We start from the raw sequence: 19,066 nt of genomic DNA on the forward strand, positions 1-19,066 counted from the left end.
GGATAATAAATGGCTGGCCTCTTAGGAAGAACTGCAGGAGCCCTAAGCAAACAATGGAATTTGTAAACTCTCATCTTGCCTACTTATTACGCCAGCCTCAATCTGCAAAGGGGACTGAGTAGCTGAATTCTGATAACTAAATATGCAAGAATCTAGAAAAGCAACCCCTGCCCTCCAACTTTCCAGGGAATAGTAATATTTACTATTTTATTAATAACACTTCTAAAAACAGCTACTCAGAACCAGCACTTTGGAATAATGACTTCTCAAAACATTTTGCAGATTTGCTTACTATTATTCCAAAATATCTTGCTCTGCAGTTTTGCTTGTTTCTTTCTACGCTCAGTAATGTTTCCATAATTTGAAAACTTCTAACTGCTGAAGTATTTTAATTCTGATTAGATTATTCTAGGCATAGTCCTCATTTGATACAAGTTAAAAATCTTACCTCTTTTTAGAGTCATAGATGTTTGATTTAACCTTCTCTAAATAAAGGGAAGTCCTGACAATTTTTTGTGTAGCGATTATGTCAATCCATACTGGACTGGTGGCAGTCCTTCCATGGTCCCAGTGGAATGTAAATTATTTTTCGTCAGAGTATTTTAGCACACACATACACTGTTGACTAAGATCAGCTGACAGACCAGACGCAAGAGTAAAGTTGCGTTGAAGCATTCTGAATTATTTAGTTGTAAATTTTACAATATTATCTGTAAAAACATAGCTGACATTTCCATTTTTTATGTTAATAACCTTCAGCAAACCATTATTTTATATTACTTTTAAGGAATACTAACAGGAAATAAAATAAATGGTGCACATATTGGAAGGTGAGTAGTTGCTCCTGTCCTTTAAACATAGTCCTCATTCTTGGGCAATGTACAGGATCACCAATGTTTTCATTAGTTGTACTTGCGTTGCTAGTTTCATTCTAAAGACAAATTCACCAGATCATGAAACGTTAAGTCTAACTACTTATATTTCAAGCTACATGTACAACAGATATGAAAAAAATGACTGTGGGCTCAATTATGTTTCTTTTCATGAAAGTGCTTTCTCTTAACCTCCCTTTCCCCTGCTTTTCTGAACTCCAGTAATTTAGCTGAATTGTAATTCCTTTCTATGGACAGTCGATCAAACATTCTCACCATTATATAATACAATTTTCATTTTATTTTAAACATACTTTGCATGATATAAAAATATTGATCACAGTGAGCTTTAACAATTGTTACTGCTATAAACAGGAATGCTGCACAATGTTTTTAGTGGAAATAAATTATATAGTCATTATCTCTTAAAAAAAAAAAATCACAAGAAGGAAAACCTAGGCTGTTTGGTCATTGGCAGAAAATAAGTCCTTACTGAGTTCTTTACAAAACATAGACCCCAGTTATTTTCTACATTTGCTTTCCACATCTTGAGAAAAGCACAATGTGTCTGTCTCTGAAAGCCCCACAGGGTCTCTGGTGAACATTTAATTCCAAATATTAGCGAAGTTTCTGTTGTTCTTTTGTTCTAATGGAAAAATGTACACCAAAATGGCAAGTAGTGCTCTCTTCACTAATTCATAAGTGGTCTTTTCCAGTATGTGGGTACACAGCGGCACACTTCTTCACTGAAATAAAATCCAGCATCGCAGCGTTTCGTTCGAACTGTACATGGCGGTCTGTAACAACTGAAATGAAAAAAAGTGGGCATTAATAAAACATGATCATTTATATTAACCTGGAATTTAAATCTATGGCATTTACAATGCCATTGCTTTATGGAACATTTAATTCCATAATTTAATTCATGTGAGTACATATCTTTCAACTTTTGGATATAGTCTTACAACCACTTTTAATTGGATTATTTTTCCCAAAAGACACTAAAGAAAGAGACTCAAGAATGTTATTGAGGAGAAATTACGGGGTTTTATAACAGCTATTTTTAAAGTATTGCCTGGTTGCAGTGACATTATAATCTTGAGTAATACATCAGGATTTTTTATTTTGAAAACACAGCAATATTTTTCTGTACTTCAGTCAGCTTACTATGAGCTACTGAATGCTACCTGTTTGAGAGGACAATGCAGAATGAGTAGATAGTCAAATCTACCATCTTCTTTGCCAGGAATGTTTGTTGTCTTAGTCGCTAATGCAATAGCCATTTGTATACAGATGTTGCACCATGATCCTGATCTTGAAAAGAGAGCGTACTTAGACCCTCACAGAGTTCAGTGGGGATACATCTATACTTCATATTACATCTATGTGCATTCTGAAGTAGGATCAGAGCTTTCATGTTTCTAGTAAATCTTAAAGGAGAAAGGCTAGAAATAGCACCTATTTAATTACAGTAAATTTAATTGAAATAGGTCATTAAACCACAAATCACATCTATCTAAAAATTAGGAGAATGTCTCTTCACAGACTATATGACTTAAAAATAGAAATTATACAAAAATAGTATCTGTGGTTGTCCCTGAACTCCTCTTCCTTTTTCCTTTTTTTTATTTTTTCTATTAAAACAACAAGTTGACCTAAAATAACCTTACAACAACAATGCTAAATGCATTCTGGTGTATAACAGAGAAAAAGTACATGTCTGAGTTTTTTTTCAGACATTGGCAATGAGTCAAAAGAGAAAAGTATATGTTTCACATTTCAACACAATTATACTTAAAACTTGTATTTAAATAATATGACTGTGAAACACTGATATTATGATCTATTATGATAATTCATACTTACTTCAGTTTAAAGACATTACAGTATATTATATAAAGGCAATTTCAGTAACCTCTTCCCTAGGCAATTTCCTTGTTTCAAACTTGTGGTTACTTTTATTATTGTTGCAGATATGTCAATATGTTGCATGCTTATTTTGGATATCAGGTTGCCACTTGGCAACACTTTCTTTATTATACAAGGTCTGGATTACAGTTATGTTCATTCAAGCCAGTTAGTTCAACCAATGAACAGGGATATGAAGAAAGCAATAAGGAATGAGGAAGACAGCAACCATGGCATTTATTAACTAGTCATATCTTGTTCAGTGTTTTCAGTGTCATTAACCATAGATTATTTCAATGATGTGACTTTTGAGAGTAACATTACTTTGTTCTAGGTATAATAACTCTTAATACAACTGTTCGGGATCAGTGAAATGACTCAAGGAAATCTTCCAAAGCCCTACTGATCTTTTGTCCAATAAAATTTTGGAAACAGTGGTAAAAGCCAACAAAAATCACACTGACACTTGATCGAGCAAGTGGACTGTACTATCTTCCATCTATTTGCCAGAGGAACTCTGTGAGTAAATGGGAAATCCGCAGTCGATTTGTTCTCAGAAAAAAAGTACTCCACAGAGGTGTAATGGATTTTTTTGCCTCTTTCTGCCATGAAAGATGGCAGAAAGACTATTTGAGGTACTGAATGACAGTATAATGAAAGAAATGAAGTAAGAAAAGAAAAAGAATGAAAGACAAAGCCAAGCTCTCCTCCCCCATCTATGACATGTTGTAGATAATGAAGAACAGTTGTGTAACCATGAACTATGAGGAATCCACTTTCTTTAGGATTTGTGCCTCTTACTGAATTGTGAACTTCAACATAACTTTGCTGCAGTTGACAAGAGTACAAAGCATCTCTCCCATGCGAGTTTCTTGGTGTCTAACAGCAGCCAAATTCAGATTACTGCAGCATTCCCCTCAGTTTGGACACACTAACAGAACAAGAAGCCCCTTTTTACTTTTAACAAGCTTTGCAGCTAAGGTTCCTAGTTATCTGGTCCTGTCAAAACTGGCCAAAATCATTTTTTTAAGGTGATAGCACAGTGTGAGTAGTAGCACAGTCATTGTAACTATATGCATGTGGCTTCCTCAGGAGACTCTGCTCAATAATAGAGAGTAGGTCTTTCAAAAGATTTAGGCTGAATGTTGTTTATGGAGCGCTTCCATGTAGCACGTCTGTTTTGACGAGATAGGTTGGGTGAGTCACTTCTAGCTTTCTCTTTATGGTCACTAATAGAGATTTTGCTACTGAATGCAAATCGAGTTTGAGATTCTGGAGGTTCTAAGATGAAACGAAAGTAGAAATGCTGTCCTTAATGGTGGTTGCCATCATCATCATCATCTTGACAAACAATATATTTTTTAGAGGGCAGCGTGTGGGGGGGGGGGAGGGGGCGGGGAGTAGGCAGAGTCCTTTCTTAAGAAGGAGGGATTGCATCTTCTACTACCCTTGTCAGTGCTACTGTCTACAGGGCTATTGATGGTAGAGCTATAGAGTTAAACTATATATGATTCTTTCTTTCTCAATACAAAGGAGAACTGCTTAAAAAAGAGGAACACCAAAAAGTATCCTATATCATACTGAACCTGGAAACGAGAAAGAGGTTCAAGCTCTTTATAGTGTGCAATCACAACACAGAGAAAAGCTTGGTTCAATTCCCCCCTTAAGATACTAAATCATTAATTAAATAACAGTGGCACCAGATATTTATTATAGCATTTTTTAGCTTTTTAAATTTCTAGCTTTTCCAGTTGTGAATGTTGTTTTAAATAGTAGCTTATATGTGTAGCACTGTTGAAAATGCACAGCAGTGCAGTGTATGATTCCCTTTTGTTTTATCCTAAGCTGCGTAGGCCCCTGGTGGTAAGGCAGTTCTATATATATAACCTACCTCAGCAAAATTATATGAAGCAGAAATAATATTGTTTGTTTTTTAGAACTTAGAGTAATTCTAGTTTTTGTATATAGATTGCTACTGCTATGAGTGTAGAAGTCATGGAAACAAAAGCTCCTGTGATATATAAAGAAATTGCAGAATTTGTCTGGCCAAATCCCATTTTAAAGGATAAATGGGAGCATTCCACTTTAGGGTTGAATATATGTCTGCTTTTCCATAGAAGTCTCCGAGAACTCTAAGGCTTTTTACACACTCATAAATCTTTAGTAGCATCTGAGTGACATGAAGGATACGCAAAATTTTAGAAGGTAAAATGAATGATGGTATCTCCAGAATTAACTCCTGAAATCTAGTTAGCAATATTTTAATGATCTGATTTGCAATATTCAGTTCTTATGGAAAACACAGTGGGATTTTTAGATAGCAAAAAAACCAGGGAGCTTGAATTTATAGCACATCTTTACCATGAGATTTAATTAATTAGGAAAAATATGAGTACTAATAAGACAGATTACAAGAAACTAAACACATTTCAAAACATTTATTCTGCCTAGTTGTTTCCTTTTAAGGATGATAAAAGTTATAGAAGATAACCAAAGAGAAATTCATGGTTTACTTATGACTGTGAAATGTTTCAACAACACAGCTAATAATAAACACAAACTAAAATTTTATACCCAAAACATAATGAAAAGGTTAAAGACTTAGGTTACCTGCATGTCTGGTGATGGAACCTTTTTCCTTTTAAGAAGCATTTATTGGGAGATTCTATACATTCACAGGTGCATTTTGCAGGATTTAGTGGCTGATGTTTAGGACAGGTTTTTTTACATACACACTGGCATTTATCTTCATCAAATTCTTTGTTGGGCCCACAGGAAGTAGGGAGAAGTTTGTTTTTGCACATGCACTGACATGATGCTCTGTCTAATTCTTTGTGAGGTCCACAGCTTGAGGGCCGCACGCCTCCTTTGCAGACACATTGGCAGGTTTCTTCATCCAGCTCTTTGTTTGGTCCACAAATCTGGAATCCTTCAGAAGCATCTAGAAATAAGGCAAAGTTGTTATGTAAATATCTGAATTTTAGCTGCATCTATTTCCACATTTCCAAGTGAAGAAATAATATCACAGTCATACCAGGTAAAGTGTTCTGAGAACAAAAATAATTCGAAAGAAATGCAACATTCAGTAATAGCATTAAAAAAGAAAAAAAAATTCAACTATTTAATTTTCAGAGTTTTTATTTCTCCTTTAGGTGAATAAAAATATGGAACTACATCTGATACTTAAAGTAAAACTACCTACCAGTATCTCCAAGGTGAGAAGAGAAACCAAAATCATGTTGTGCCAAACATCGGCAAATTTGATTATTCCAGATATGATTTTTTGGACAGGTCTTGTTTGCCACATGGCACCTATGGAATAAAATATACTGTTAATTTATTACCATAAGAACTCCAGAGGAAGTCAACTGTAGATGCTGATCACATTTTTTCCCTTCCAATACAAAAATCATATGCAAAGCTTGAGTTTATTCATAATTTAATTTTCTGCTCCTGTCAAACCTATTACTAGCTGAGGTTCTCCCCACTTCAATCATTTGCTGAAGTTACCTTCTTTTTACAGTAAGTTCAAGTTTTAGTTTGAACTTGTAGACACTGTTTCCAAGTGATTTCCTAACGCAGTTTAGTAACAGATCTAACTCTTAAATTTAAACCTTACATACAAAATAGACCAGTGTAAAAATTACTTGTGTACCAAATAGGCGCTAACAGGCACACGTTAATACATTGCTTTTTACAGTACAAAAAGGCTTTCACACATCAAAAGATAATTGATAGCGATTTCCAAAGTAATGCTGTAGACTGAACTGTAATTTCAAGACCAGATTATCAGATTCCCTTCCCCTTTCTTATAACCTTCTGTGTCATTTACTGGCTCTTTCTCATCAGCCACTCCAGTCTGGGACAGCTTTCTTGAATCTAATCTTTTCTTGAATCTAATGTAATCTTTGGACTTCAGCAGTGATGCCCCTTCTCAGCAGATATGAAAGACAGTAAAAAATTCGCACAACTCGGCACTCTGTACCTGCTAGAGTTTTGCAGCCACAGTAGTGCTGCCAAAGAAAGCAAAAAATCCTAACAGCAGCTGGTCTCTTTTTAAATGACGACTGAACTCTACCAGTAGGTCCATCACAAATAAAATATTTATGTATACTGCTTGATCTTTCTCGCTTGCAATTGCTGTATCACCACAGGTGACCTTACAGGTCTGGATGAGTCAGGCCTTATTTCATGCACCTAGGCTGTGTCACTTAGGCATTGCTTCTGTAGTTACTCCTAATATTCTCATCTGTTAAAACAGTACATACATTGTACATTTTAAATATTTTTTTCATTTCCCTGAGGAGTAGCATTACTCATCATTCAGAAACGCAGGTGCTAGGACATTCCTTGATTATCAAGTACACCACTCCCCTTCACCACATTAAACAGCTTTTTGCTGGTAATGACTGCTGTAGTTTAACATTATCCTGCAATGCCTCATGTTTTATCAAGCTGTCAGTTGTCGATTTCCTTCTGCTAATGATCTCACTCGTGCTCCCTCACTTGGCTACTTTTCCTCTGGGCATGTGTGTTCTTTTTCCTATCTCCTGTTTCTGCTTGAGAAATTGTGCAGAGAATTTGCAGACATATTATTGTCTTCTGTTTAAAAAACAACTCAAACCCAGAGCGGCCTGGCTCTAGCCAGCTGAATTTTAAACTAAATACAAAAGGCAGCCAGGGTGACAGCGTGAAGAAAACATCAAGCGCATACGAACCATAATAAGACTACGCTGATAACAAAATCAAGTTACCAAAGAACTCGAGGAGAACTGTATGTATTTCAATGTCAGGAATCTAGACAACAGGCACAAGGAATTGCTTGCTTACACGTTCTACCCTGTTTGCTAGTACTGCAAATTATAGAAGGGAAGATTCATATGGCTGAAATTTTTAAGTGAGTTATCATAACATTTTAGGAAAGTTCAGAAACATCAGAGTGCCAAAGTGCCAAAAACATCAGAGGCATAACACTTTGCAAAAAATTTCACTACCTCTTTCCAAGTAATTGTCAACTTGGAAAAAAAAATGCTAACTTGTTATTTGGCAGTATCCAAAGAGATAATATGCAAGAGAGGGGAATATTTACTGTGTACAACATACATCCAAACCACATCTAAAATATGCCTATCTGCTTTGTAAGCACATACCTACAATAATATGGGGGAAAAAGTCATCATGGAGACTTGATCTGTGTGATGTATAATGGAGGCCCAAACAGAAGAATTGCCAAGCTTCTAAAGTAAAAAGTGACAATGTTCTAATTCAATTGCATTTCTTGATGAAATGCTATATAAACAGAGAACAGTACAACTCAAGATTAATCCAGGAGGTATTCTGAAACAGTGGTTAACATGAACTAACATGCCTCGGCTCCAAAAATACGTGAAGGTAGCTGCTAGTTTTTAGACGATAAAAAGGAGAACAAAATGGGGGAGGGGGAAGGCAAAGAGCTAGACCTTAATTCTTATGATGAAGCTGTGAATAAAATAATTTTAAAGGTTATTGGGTTGTAAGAAAGGATCTACTATTTGTATACTACCTAGCATGCCATTTTTCTCTTCTTTCTTACGTGTGCCTGTATGCCTGTTCCAAGGCATAATCCAGCCTTCAATTCCTATCAGATCCCAAGTGTTACTATCTTAAAAAACAAAGGTTATACTCCTAGTTAGCCTTTTCTTTCTAATAACATGCAAGAAAGACATTACTACAGCTCCATTGAAGTGAGCATGTAGATAAATACATGCACACATGCAGATCTGCCACTGTGACAAAAAAGCACATTTTGAAGGTTGGCGCTTTATAAGTTTCACTAGCATACAATCCCATACACGAAAATAAGAAAAAAAAAAGAAAAAAGATAAGAGTAAGGACAGTTAATACTGGGGACTAGATTAGAACCATGCAGATTTTTTGTCATTACAAGTTTGATACTTAAAAAGTTGAATCCAACTGAGAACTCCTGTGAGCAAGAGGAGTCCTGAGTGGATTCTGAAAAGCATCTAGGCACCCATCAGCGTTTTTAGACAGCTAAATACCTTGAAGTTTAAAATCCTTTTAAAATAAAGCTTTTAAAAAGAAAATAGAAAAAAATCCTCCTGAATGCTTCTATATTCCAAATATTAAAGTAAAGATGGTGCTAGTGCTAGTACTAGAAAAGGCCTTTATACATTCTGCTGGTCTAATATTCCTCAGCCTTTTGAAGCATGATTCCTTACTCACAAAACAGCTACTTACTGTAAGTACTGGTCAAAGCCTCCCTGTATCTATATGCTTACTTCCCTGTTTAAAGGTAACTGAGCTTTATTTGCAATTTAAAGATAGTTAACTGTTTTCTGGCTAAAGTAAACACTTGCAGTAGTAATTGCAACTGCTCTCACTGTGGAAGAAAGGAGAAGCTGCCAACAGTCAGTGTAATTTGACTTCATTATTTACTCGAGTTTTCACTTTTTATGATGTTAATTAGGCAATTACTTATTAATAGATTTATTTCCAATCCACTGTTTATGACCTACATTTTGATAAAATTCAATAATGTGAATTGAAATATAATATAGTCTGTATTTAGTTAGAGCACACTTCAGAAAACATCCAGGCTTGAACTGAATGAAAACACAGGAAGAACTAACTTCTGCGGACATTTTCCTATTCACTTGCCTTATTACAAAGGCATATCATTAACTCCAGTTCAGCTGCTAGCCATCGGTTCTTCTGTAAAACAACTGTTAGTCTGTTATGCACTTTTGTTCTACTAAATATTTACACATCATGAAATCACCACTTAATCTTCTAAAATAAAGAGTATGAGTTCTTTAAGCCTTTTAGTAACAATTGTTTCAGTGCTAGATTTCTTTTGTGTTTAATTTTTCAGGTTTTGAAAGAAAAAAGAATCAGATGCTGTGTTCCTGTAGCACTTTTCACCAGACCTAATATGCTAAACCACCAAATCGAAATGCTAATTCTCTGGATTGCCCACTAATGCTTTATTTCCCCTTTCCACTCTCTTTTGCTTTCACCTCCGGAACGTGGAAATGTCCAAAAAGATTTTTAGTCAAAGATTTCCTAAAAATAGGTTTTTTTATCTTTAACAGCTGCTCACAAGAAAATACAGTTTGAAAGAGAAATATTGACTACTCCTTATTTCTAATATTAAATATTTTTGTATAGGTTTTTTTTTGGAAGAAGTTGATTATATCCTTTTTGAAGGTCTAAATAATTTATTGACTTAATTATCATAGCATCACATTTTGCAGGTAGGATACATAGGTTGCTAAATTTGAAGATCCATATACCATTGGCAAATTCTTATGAAAGTCAGTGGCGATTTTCTGTAGGCAGGAATGAGTAAGATGAATAAAGACCTTCAGAATTTGGCTGTCTGAAAGCATTCATACCTCCAGTTACATGATATTTCACTACTTATTCACATCTTTGAATAATTATATATTGTTATATAAAATTATTTCACATGTTTTCTCTAAGCCTTAATTGCATTGTAGCTCTTCCCATGGAGAAAAATCTCATAACATTCCTTTTGATTTTTAAATGACCTAGCCCCAGTTTATACAACTGCATAATTGCAGTTGTATAATTATTATACAACTAATTATTCTAATTAGTCTAGTAACTAGTAACTAGGCTAATTATTCCAGGCTAACATTCTTTCCAGGTAAAACAATATTAGTTCCCTTTATAAAATTTTGCATTCTGCTACTACTAGTGTATATAAGTTGATCTATCTCAGTTGTAAAAGCTTGGAATAGTATTTTAAATCTAATTTCATAAGCTTGCTCACAACAGGAGAGGAAAGACAGGGTCAGTACTTACTGAGTTTGTGCTGCTGGCAAGGAACGTCTTATGATAGAATGAACTTGTCTGTAGACATCCAGCTTTGACATGCATCGGCACGACGTGTGATTGGCAAAACTGACAGTTACAGGTTTAGGGCCATGGGAGAGTGGCACTGTAATCTCAAACAACTACAAAAAGGAAAAAAAAAAAATAGAACCGTTTATAGATCAGTTACAGTACAACTAAAAATAATATAACGACAAAAAAAAAAGCTATAAGGAAGTTAATTTGGGGGTTTTGTTCCCTACCTACATTCAGTGGCATATACAGTTATGCTACTAAGTAATCATTATGTACAAAATGAATACAATAACTATGTTATGACAATTGACATGCTGCCCTGTTACATGCCTGTTTGCTTACTATGCATTGAAATTAAAGCTGTTAAAAAAGGAAAATGTACAAAGAACTCATTCTGCAAGAGAAAATGACTTTCAAATTGGCAGTCTTTTTTAAAAACAAAACGTAATACTTGGAAGGTGCTACCATCATCCACAAAGTTAGAAAACAAGAATAATTTTAAAAGGGAGTAAGTTAGAACATAGTATGTCAGCACTACAGTTACAGAGCTTGTGTAAAGCAGCAATATATTGGATTTAGGCCATAATGTTTTTGGATGAACACGTCTATAACGACAGCATGCTGTATGTTTCACTTTCCAATATTTATATCAAGGCAAATTATATGATTACCCTAGCAGAATGCATCTTGAGTTCACAGTATTACCTTTGCAGGATAACATCGCTATTATAACATAACTATGTTTTATTTACGTGAATTAATAAATTCCTACTTTTAGTGGGAAAAATAGTTCTACTGATGGAGGAGCACAATTTCAGCAATACTTTCTGGAAAAAAATGAATATGGAATAACTAACTGATAAACAGCAAGAATCATTTATTATTTAACTCAGGACATTTATGTTATCAAATTAAGAATATTTTCCTCTAAGATTCAAATCTTGATAGTTTCCGGAAAAGTTAGGACAAATACTTTACATCAAATTCTAAAAAAATTTCTTCATTTTTTGTCGTATTTTAAATCGCATAATGTGCCCAGTTGCCATTTAGGTGTTTACTCACTTTTCCAAATAAATTTAAGAATCTTTCTGCACCTTCTGGGGATTTAAGTACTTTTAAAAATATTGCCTATGCTTTTTAATTCCACTTTCAGCTGATGGGATTGCATATCATGACAATTAACTTTGTGCTGAAATTTATTTGCAATCTCATTCTTCTTTACAATCAATAACTTTATAGTCTGGCATACAGGTAGCATGCAAACATGATGAAAACATTGATAATTTTAAATAATTCAAAATGCAAAGCATATTTACTAGTATGTCTTAAAAACAATATCTTGCACGTATGCAAGTGAGCATACACATTCAAGTACACACAGCCCACGATGAAGCTTATATAATTGTCATGGCTAAACTATGGAGCTTAAACTCAGGCTTCATAAAGCATAATCAACCCTGAAATATTCCCTATTTCACAAAACAAATTTTGGCAGTACTTAGTGACTGGACCTTAAAAAATATTTGTCATTGGGAGTGTCATCGTACAAGAGCTGAACTGGCGAAGATATTAAATCGTCAATTTTACTCTGTTACAGAAGCTGCAATGCTAATATTTTTGCTGTATCTTTTTTGTTAACAAACAGGCTTTTTACTCTAGTTCTGCACGTACAGCACCGTTAGAAAATACAACCTCTCTTATATCAGTTTTAAATGTTGGTTTTCCAGTAGGATTTCTGAAAATGTAAACTGATACACATTTACTTCTGTAGAAGGAAAACCAAAACTGAAAATAATTTCCTGCATCTTCCAAATACAGATGAAAAACTGTCTATCCAAGGAGCTACCATGGAAAGAATTTCTTTTGCTAGTCAGAGAGACTTCTAGCCAAAGCATACTAACATTTGGATTCCTGCTCCAGTTGCAAAATAAACAACCCTTTTAAAACTGTGGTCCTCAGAGGCATTAATAAGATAATGGGAAAAGATTTAAAGATTAAAGATTTAAATTTTAAAGATTTGTACTAATAAAATGATTTCTAAGCAAATGTCTGCTTTCCTCAAACATAATTATCATCCCACAAACCTCCAGGGTTTTCACTAAGTTCAAAACTAACCTCTGGTAAGAGACTTTCTATCAACTTTTAATTATACTTACAATCCTCCTTGGCTTGCCAACCAGGATTGGCTCCTCTGTCCTTATCTGTTATAAAAGTTCTTTCAAATTAATCACTAAAGCCGTTCTTACCAATATGTCTTATCCAGAAAAGCAATGATCATTACACAGAGCTATCTTTTTGTTCTACTAGTATTTTATATGAGCATTGCTTTATGTACCTATGCACTTCACTTGAAAATATTCACCTATTGAAGGCCTTCATAGTTTTTGTTACAATGCACTACATGGACAAGCTAGCCAGCAAATTACTGGGGATGGGGGGAGGGTTGTTCTATTTTAAGAGGCAGAAAGGACCACGCTTTTGTAAAATAGCTTTAATTTGTGCACACAGTACAGATTTGAGAAAATAGATGTGAAGTTCTTTGGGTTTCTGTTTTTTTAAATACTGATCTCCACAGAGGTGCCACGATGCACCTACATATGCATGAATTCCACCTCTTATAAAAAGCTGCGCTTTCAGAAGGACAGCGCAGCAGCTAAGGCCTCTTCGAAAAATTTGTCCATATTATAATCAACAGATGTGAAAGTCTTTAATGTATTAAATATCTTGTAAGAACATTGATTCTTAATACATGTATATGAATTTGAGGGGCAGAACAAAGGGTATGGATTTAATTATATTGCACGTGCAAAGAGAATCTTGTGTTTTTTTGTGTTCTCAGAGGACAACATGAACTTCCTTTTCTGAAGTTGGAATAAAAACCTGCTATAGGGAGAACTGATAAAACTCAGTAACTGAAGATAAACATGATTCTTTGCATCAACCAAATTGTAGCTGACTAGCAAAAGGGGGCGTATTTTGTACGTATTTTGTAGCAAAAGGGGGAAGAGTCCACTATTCCTGGACTAGGATCAGTTTGCCACGCTGCAAATTGTAACAGATGCAGACTGCCGGAGAGGGCAGTATAGGACTAATGCTACAATTTTAAGCCTGCTGAAAGAGGTCCCTGTCAGTCTTCTGGATAAGTTGCTTCTGGATAATACACTAAGAGAAATTTCAGTAAGCCTTTGAGCAGGACTTACCAAGTGTGAGCTGAGAAGTGATTCATCTTCATCTACACTTATCTTTCTATTTGAACTGTGAAGGATGTCAGTTTAGAGGCAAATGTTGCTAACAACTATTCTCAAAGTTTCAGTATTACAATGCAAGAGTAGCCAGCCTACTTAAACAGCATAAAGCTAGACTAACTTCTTTGACTTCAGGGAGTTACTTTCAGTTTGTTCAACTGAACTCTGTTAACAGCAACGTATTTTGCAGCACCCGCAAATAGTTACTGTTCATACATAAAGTCAATAGAACAAAACCAACTGTTTATGTTAGAAATTAGATTATATTAAATTTGATATTACGTTTCTAGCCCTCACTTTCGGTAAGTGGTGGCGAGCATACGTGAACTAGCATTTTGAAATAGAATATGAACATCTATTTTCTTTACTGGAAATGACAGAAGTAAGATACTGGGGTTTGAATTATTGGAAATATTCTTCTTACAATTTTTGTTTGCACATGCTATTAGTATACTATATTTTGGTGCGTTCTCAAAAAACAGGTATTTATATTTCTTTTCTGAGAACAAAAACATACTAAGCAGGCAATTCACAAGAAATAAATTTCTGAAAAGTATTTATTACTGAAAATATGTGTGTTTAATATTCAGCATAATTCTGTTTATATAAAGTCTGATAATTTAGAACAGGATCCATTCTAAAACAAGCCTGCATTCTGCTCCTGGTTGTGATAGCGTCATCTCTAAATCCATTGAAGCTGTTGAAGTGAAAGTGAATAAACTGTCTATTTGTAACTTGGTTTTGAATCACCACATCTTTTAAAAATATTTAATTTAGATAAGATCTGACCTTCAGTAATGCTTCCTTTTTTTTTAGCATCTTTAATTTATCTCTGCCATCCAGTAGAGCCATGAAGTCAACATCTGTGGTCACTATGGGGCATGCTTGGCAACACGTAATAGCCACATGTCAATATCTAGAAAGGATTTTTGCAGAGAAATGCAGCATAGCATCTGTGTGTGAGGCTAGCTCTTGGCTGGCTTATTTTCTGGCACTGTTGCTGGCTGCCTAGTGCCCATAGAGGTACCTCTGGGGCTGCTTGGAGATGAGAGAGCTGACAGACAGGCTGATCCCTCATGCAGTAAAGGAATAGCTTCTGAAAGGGCCAAATCTTCCCTCTCTTCTCGGCTTCAAATTGTAGTAAGGATTGAACTAATACATGCTACAGGCAGTAGAGAAAAAACATTTCCTTCAGGTCTATTCTTCTTCAGGCCAATGCCTAAAGGACAGATATTCAGCACTAACAACTCTAAAGAATGAGCTTCAATGCCCAGAAGAACAGAACATCAGACAGTAGTAAAGATTTGGGCCGTTTCTTCAGAGTGGGGAGTTTTTGTTGTTCACTGCTTTGAGAAAACTGTTAAATAGTAAAGAGTAAATTAGAGTGCATTAAATAAGCATTGCTAAAGTTGGAGGAAAACACTCAAAAATTGAAAAAAAATCAGACTTGCCCATGCAAGTCCTGTGCATACGTGCTACCAGCATCTGTTCTGAGCACTGCATGAGGTTAGAAACTCAATGGAAAAACAACAACCAAAGCAGTAACTGATAGCAAAACTAGGCAGTATTATATACTACAGCTTTATACTACAGAATTACAGCTAAGCCTCTGTTCCAACCTCTTCTGCATGAACTATTATGGTAGCAGAAATGAGTAACATACTGTTAATGTGAGTATATAACCCATACTAATGAAAGTTCTAGGTATCTCAAGAACAGTTGAAAAATACACATTTCACAAGAATTTATCATCTCCCATTCTGTCAGTTTGAGACTGTTTTGTTCCTGATATCTAGTTGTCAGGTCTTCTAGTCTTTCTCATCCCTTCTAATATTTCTCTTCAAAGCACTGTGTTCAGGCTTTGTCTCCTAAGGTCTTTATCCAATGCAATGATTCTCCCTGCCAGCCTCATTCCAGCCTGGCCATGGGTTTTCCATCAGGCAGTAAGGTGCAAAGCTTGATTCCCCTCTCTCTTCTTGGGATCCCTTGGATAATCTACCCTTTTTGGCATTATGGCAGGCACACGTTTAGTTCAAGCTCCTTTTGAGTCAACCAAGTTACTTACTTCTCAGCATGGGAGGATAAACAGGGGGCATCAATGATAGACGAACTCTCTCTACGAGATGGGATTTAGATACCTAGATCCGAAACTTATCAACGTTTTTGTTCAACTTCATGTTATAAAGTGCTCTAGTTGCAAATAATTCTAAATATTTGTCTTCTAAGGCTTTTGGCCATTTCTAAGGCTTAAAAGGTATGGCAGATTATCTTGAACACAACAGAACACACATTCCTAACACAAGCAGACAAGTATCACATGCTTTACCTGAAAAAAGGGCATGAAAACTTTTTCAGAGAAAAAAAAATCCCAGTTTGGTTTTGTTTTTACAGATAAAGCTGATAAAGCACTGCTCTCTCACTCTGGTCTAAGAAAAAGAAGTACCACCACTTTGGCTGAAGCTTTAGAGCAAAAAAACAAACAAGCAAACAAATAACATATCAAGCTGAGGCAGACTTCTGCCCTATCGTTTAAAGATAACGTAGCTAGGCTGAGATGAAAACAGGGTTTAAAAATGGAATATGGTTGGTAATCTGAGTATGAGGCCGCGTAAGCTAGGGTTGCTTACCACTGAACAAGACTGTGGGTTACTATAAACGAAGTTGTTTCCCATTTCTTATGTCACAAAGAAATACAAGCATCCTGTAAATGGCATCAAGACTTTCAAATAAAAACTGAAGTGTGCTTAAAGCAAGAATTTTGTGCTAAAACCATTGCAGTCATTGGTACTATATGGAAAAAAGTTACAACTTCATATACCTCTTGCTTTTGTACAGGTAAGAAAGACTAATATTCCCTTTCCAGCACAACTTTTTCCACGTCCCGAGTATAAACAAGCATGCTCTAATTATCAGTGTAACCCGATACTTTATAAAACAGATCTAATATATGCACTACATATGCACTTCACATTTTAAAATAGATGTATTCTTCAGGTTCCTTTCTTTTTATCATAGACTCAGACACTAACAGCTATTTTTATATTTACTTTTCAAAGTATTCAGATAATGTTCAATAATAGCAGCAAAACACAGTACTTTGAAGTATTCTTTATCAGAGAGCATACCATGAATGTCAGCTAAGAGCCTGTCATTTTATTTTGAAAAGAAGGCTTTGCTTCCTGACACGTTATGATAATGCACACTTTGTTGAACTTTATTGTCTAAATATTTCTAGGCAGATTTCTATACAATAGTCTTTCCTCAGAAACCATATACATCCGTTTTTATAATTCACACTACTTGGATTTTTTCTAGATGGAGGCAAATAAACAGGCTGTACACTTTTAACAATATTGGCTTTCTCAACCTAGATTTCTGCCATAAATTAATATGATAAAATGCAAACAAGAACAAATATGCATATTGTTTTGAAACAGTTATTTTTTCAACTTTTTGAAGTAGAAAGCCTAATACTTCAGATTCATAAACCCTGACTGCAAAAACGAGCGATAAAGTCTTTTAGTGTAGACCAGAGACTATAATACCATTTGTACGAGGTCAGTTGCAACAGCCATTAGGGACTCATTTCATTACCGTTGTAAGAAGCTTTTAAAGATGCCACTGGATATTTATAAATATATGAGTAGGAATGAAAGGTATTTACAGACTTTATTTATGCTAATCCCTGTTGTTTTCTGACTTTTATAGCTGTGATTTTGCATTAATAAAAGCATAGTCTCTAGAGACCACCTGACTAAACCAGCTTTTTGTCCCATTTATCTCAGCACATCACTAAAAGTACAGAGATAGAAAGAAAATATTTCTTATGAACACATACACACATCACAAATCTATCTACAGAAAATATTTTACATATATTATTTTCCCCATCTTAAATCTGTCTTTCAACATTGCCAAACATGAAATGCTCGTCTTCAAAAATGAAGGAAGGTCCTTTTTCTTTATATACTTGAACGACAGGCTTATTTTATATTTTATTGTTTTAGGATATATATTTTTACAAAGGTCTGGCCAGATAATCACCTAACCTTTACTTTCCAGGGAGCCGATTTGAAGTAGGGACATTGTTCAATACCTAATATATTTCATACCTTCTTCAGCGTTAACAGGAGATATTTTATCATCTTTAATTCAACATTTCTTACTTATGGAGTATCCATAATATTAAACTGCATTTTATTGACAAAGCCTAACAGGAAGATACACACATCTACTTTTACTTTAACACTTGAACATTCTGACTCAAATTTCTTTCAGAGGAGTTGAGAAGACTTGTAGGTTCAAAGGCAAACCTCAGACATAATCCAGTAATTGTGTACTTCGTGCTTAATACTTAGTACCATTACAAAATTAAAAGGTAGTGTATCCTACAGACCTGAACATCAGTTTCTTTTGCATGTATTTTCTGCCTCCAAGTACATACAGGCAAAGTGGTAATTTTCTTAAAATTTAAATGGTATAGAAATAAAAATATTGCTTCACTCTTCTTAAGGTTATGATTAAAAAATAGATTCAAAATGTATATGCTGCCAAATAGTCCTACACCAAAACCAGCAATTTATCAAGCAATTAACACAAGAAAACAAAAGCTTCATTATATACTTGAGGATTTTTACCCTCTATAGGGTTCACGGATGGTATAGAGTTTTGCCCACAATAAATCATAAATCTAATACAATTAAAAAAAATATTTTAAGGTTTTTTTTTTTTAATTACTGTATCTTTTAAAGCTATCACAGCAGTGGTGCCTCACGGACAGAATACTGAATTCCAGACTCTGATAGTGTTCACTGTAATCTAGGGCAACCTATTCCTCCTTACCTCATCTGTAAAATGGACATAACATTGGTAGTTGAGATTTGCTAGCGAAAATATTCTATAGAAGAGCTAAATATTGTTGTTATAATTTCTCGCAGAATGATTCTAGAATTGACTGCATATAACCAATAACCCCTTATTATCAGGTGCTGTAGGTATAGAATTAAATAACTTTTTGATTAATACAAAAGGTAAGAATATGACTAGATTGCTGCTAGAATCGTGTATGTAATTACAAGCAGATTTTTTTTCTGAATTTTCATTCTTTAGATGCAAAGTTTTTTAAATCCTTGGAAATCAGAGGAGGCTCTGTGCTGTGCTTGAGTGAGA

The 19,066-nt window shown here is 34.8% G+C and overlaps 1 protein-coding gene across 13 annotated transcripts in view; it reads right to left on the reverse strand.

The window, feature by feature from the left end:
• Positions 1-1,557: 1,557 nt before the first annotated feature.
• VEGFC (vascular endothelial growth factor C) overlaps positions 1,558-19,066 on the reverse strand; it is an 81,274-nt gene continuing 63,765 nt past the window's right edge. For all 13 annotated transcript variants that reach the window (XM_068942530.1, XM_068942532.1, XM_068942533.1 and 10 more), the window contains 4 exons: positions 10,608-10,759; positions 5,983-6,092; positions 5,391-5,721; positions 1,558-1,678 (listed from right to left, as the gene is read on the reverse strand). In XM_068942530.1, the coding sequence (XP_068798631.1) occupies positions 1,564-1,678; positions 5,391-5,721; positions 5,983-6,092; positions 10,608-10,759 (708 nt within the window). In that variant the 3' untranslated portion in view covers positions 1,558-1,563. The remainder of the gene's footprint in view (positions 1,679-5,390; positions 5,722-5,982; positions 6,093-10,607; positions 10,760-19,066) is intronic.

Source organism: Struthio camelus, chromosome 4 (genome assembly GCF_040807025.1).
Source record: "Struthio camelus isolate bStrCam1 chromosome 4, bStrCam1.hap1, whole genome shotgun sequence".
Taxonomy (NCBI): Eukaryota; Metazoa; Chordata; class Aves; order Struthioniformes; family Struthionidae; genus Struthio; species Struthio camelus.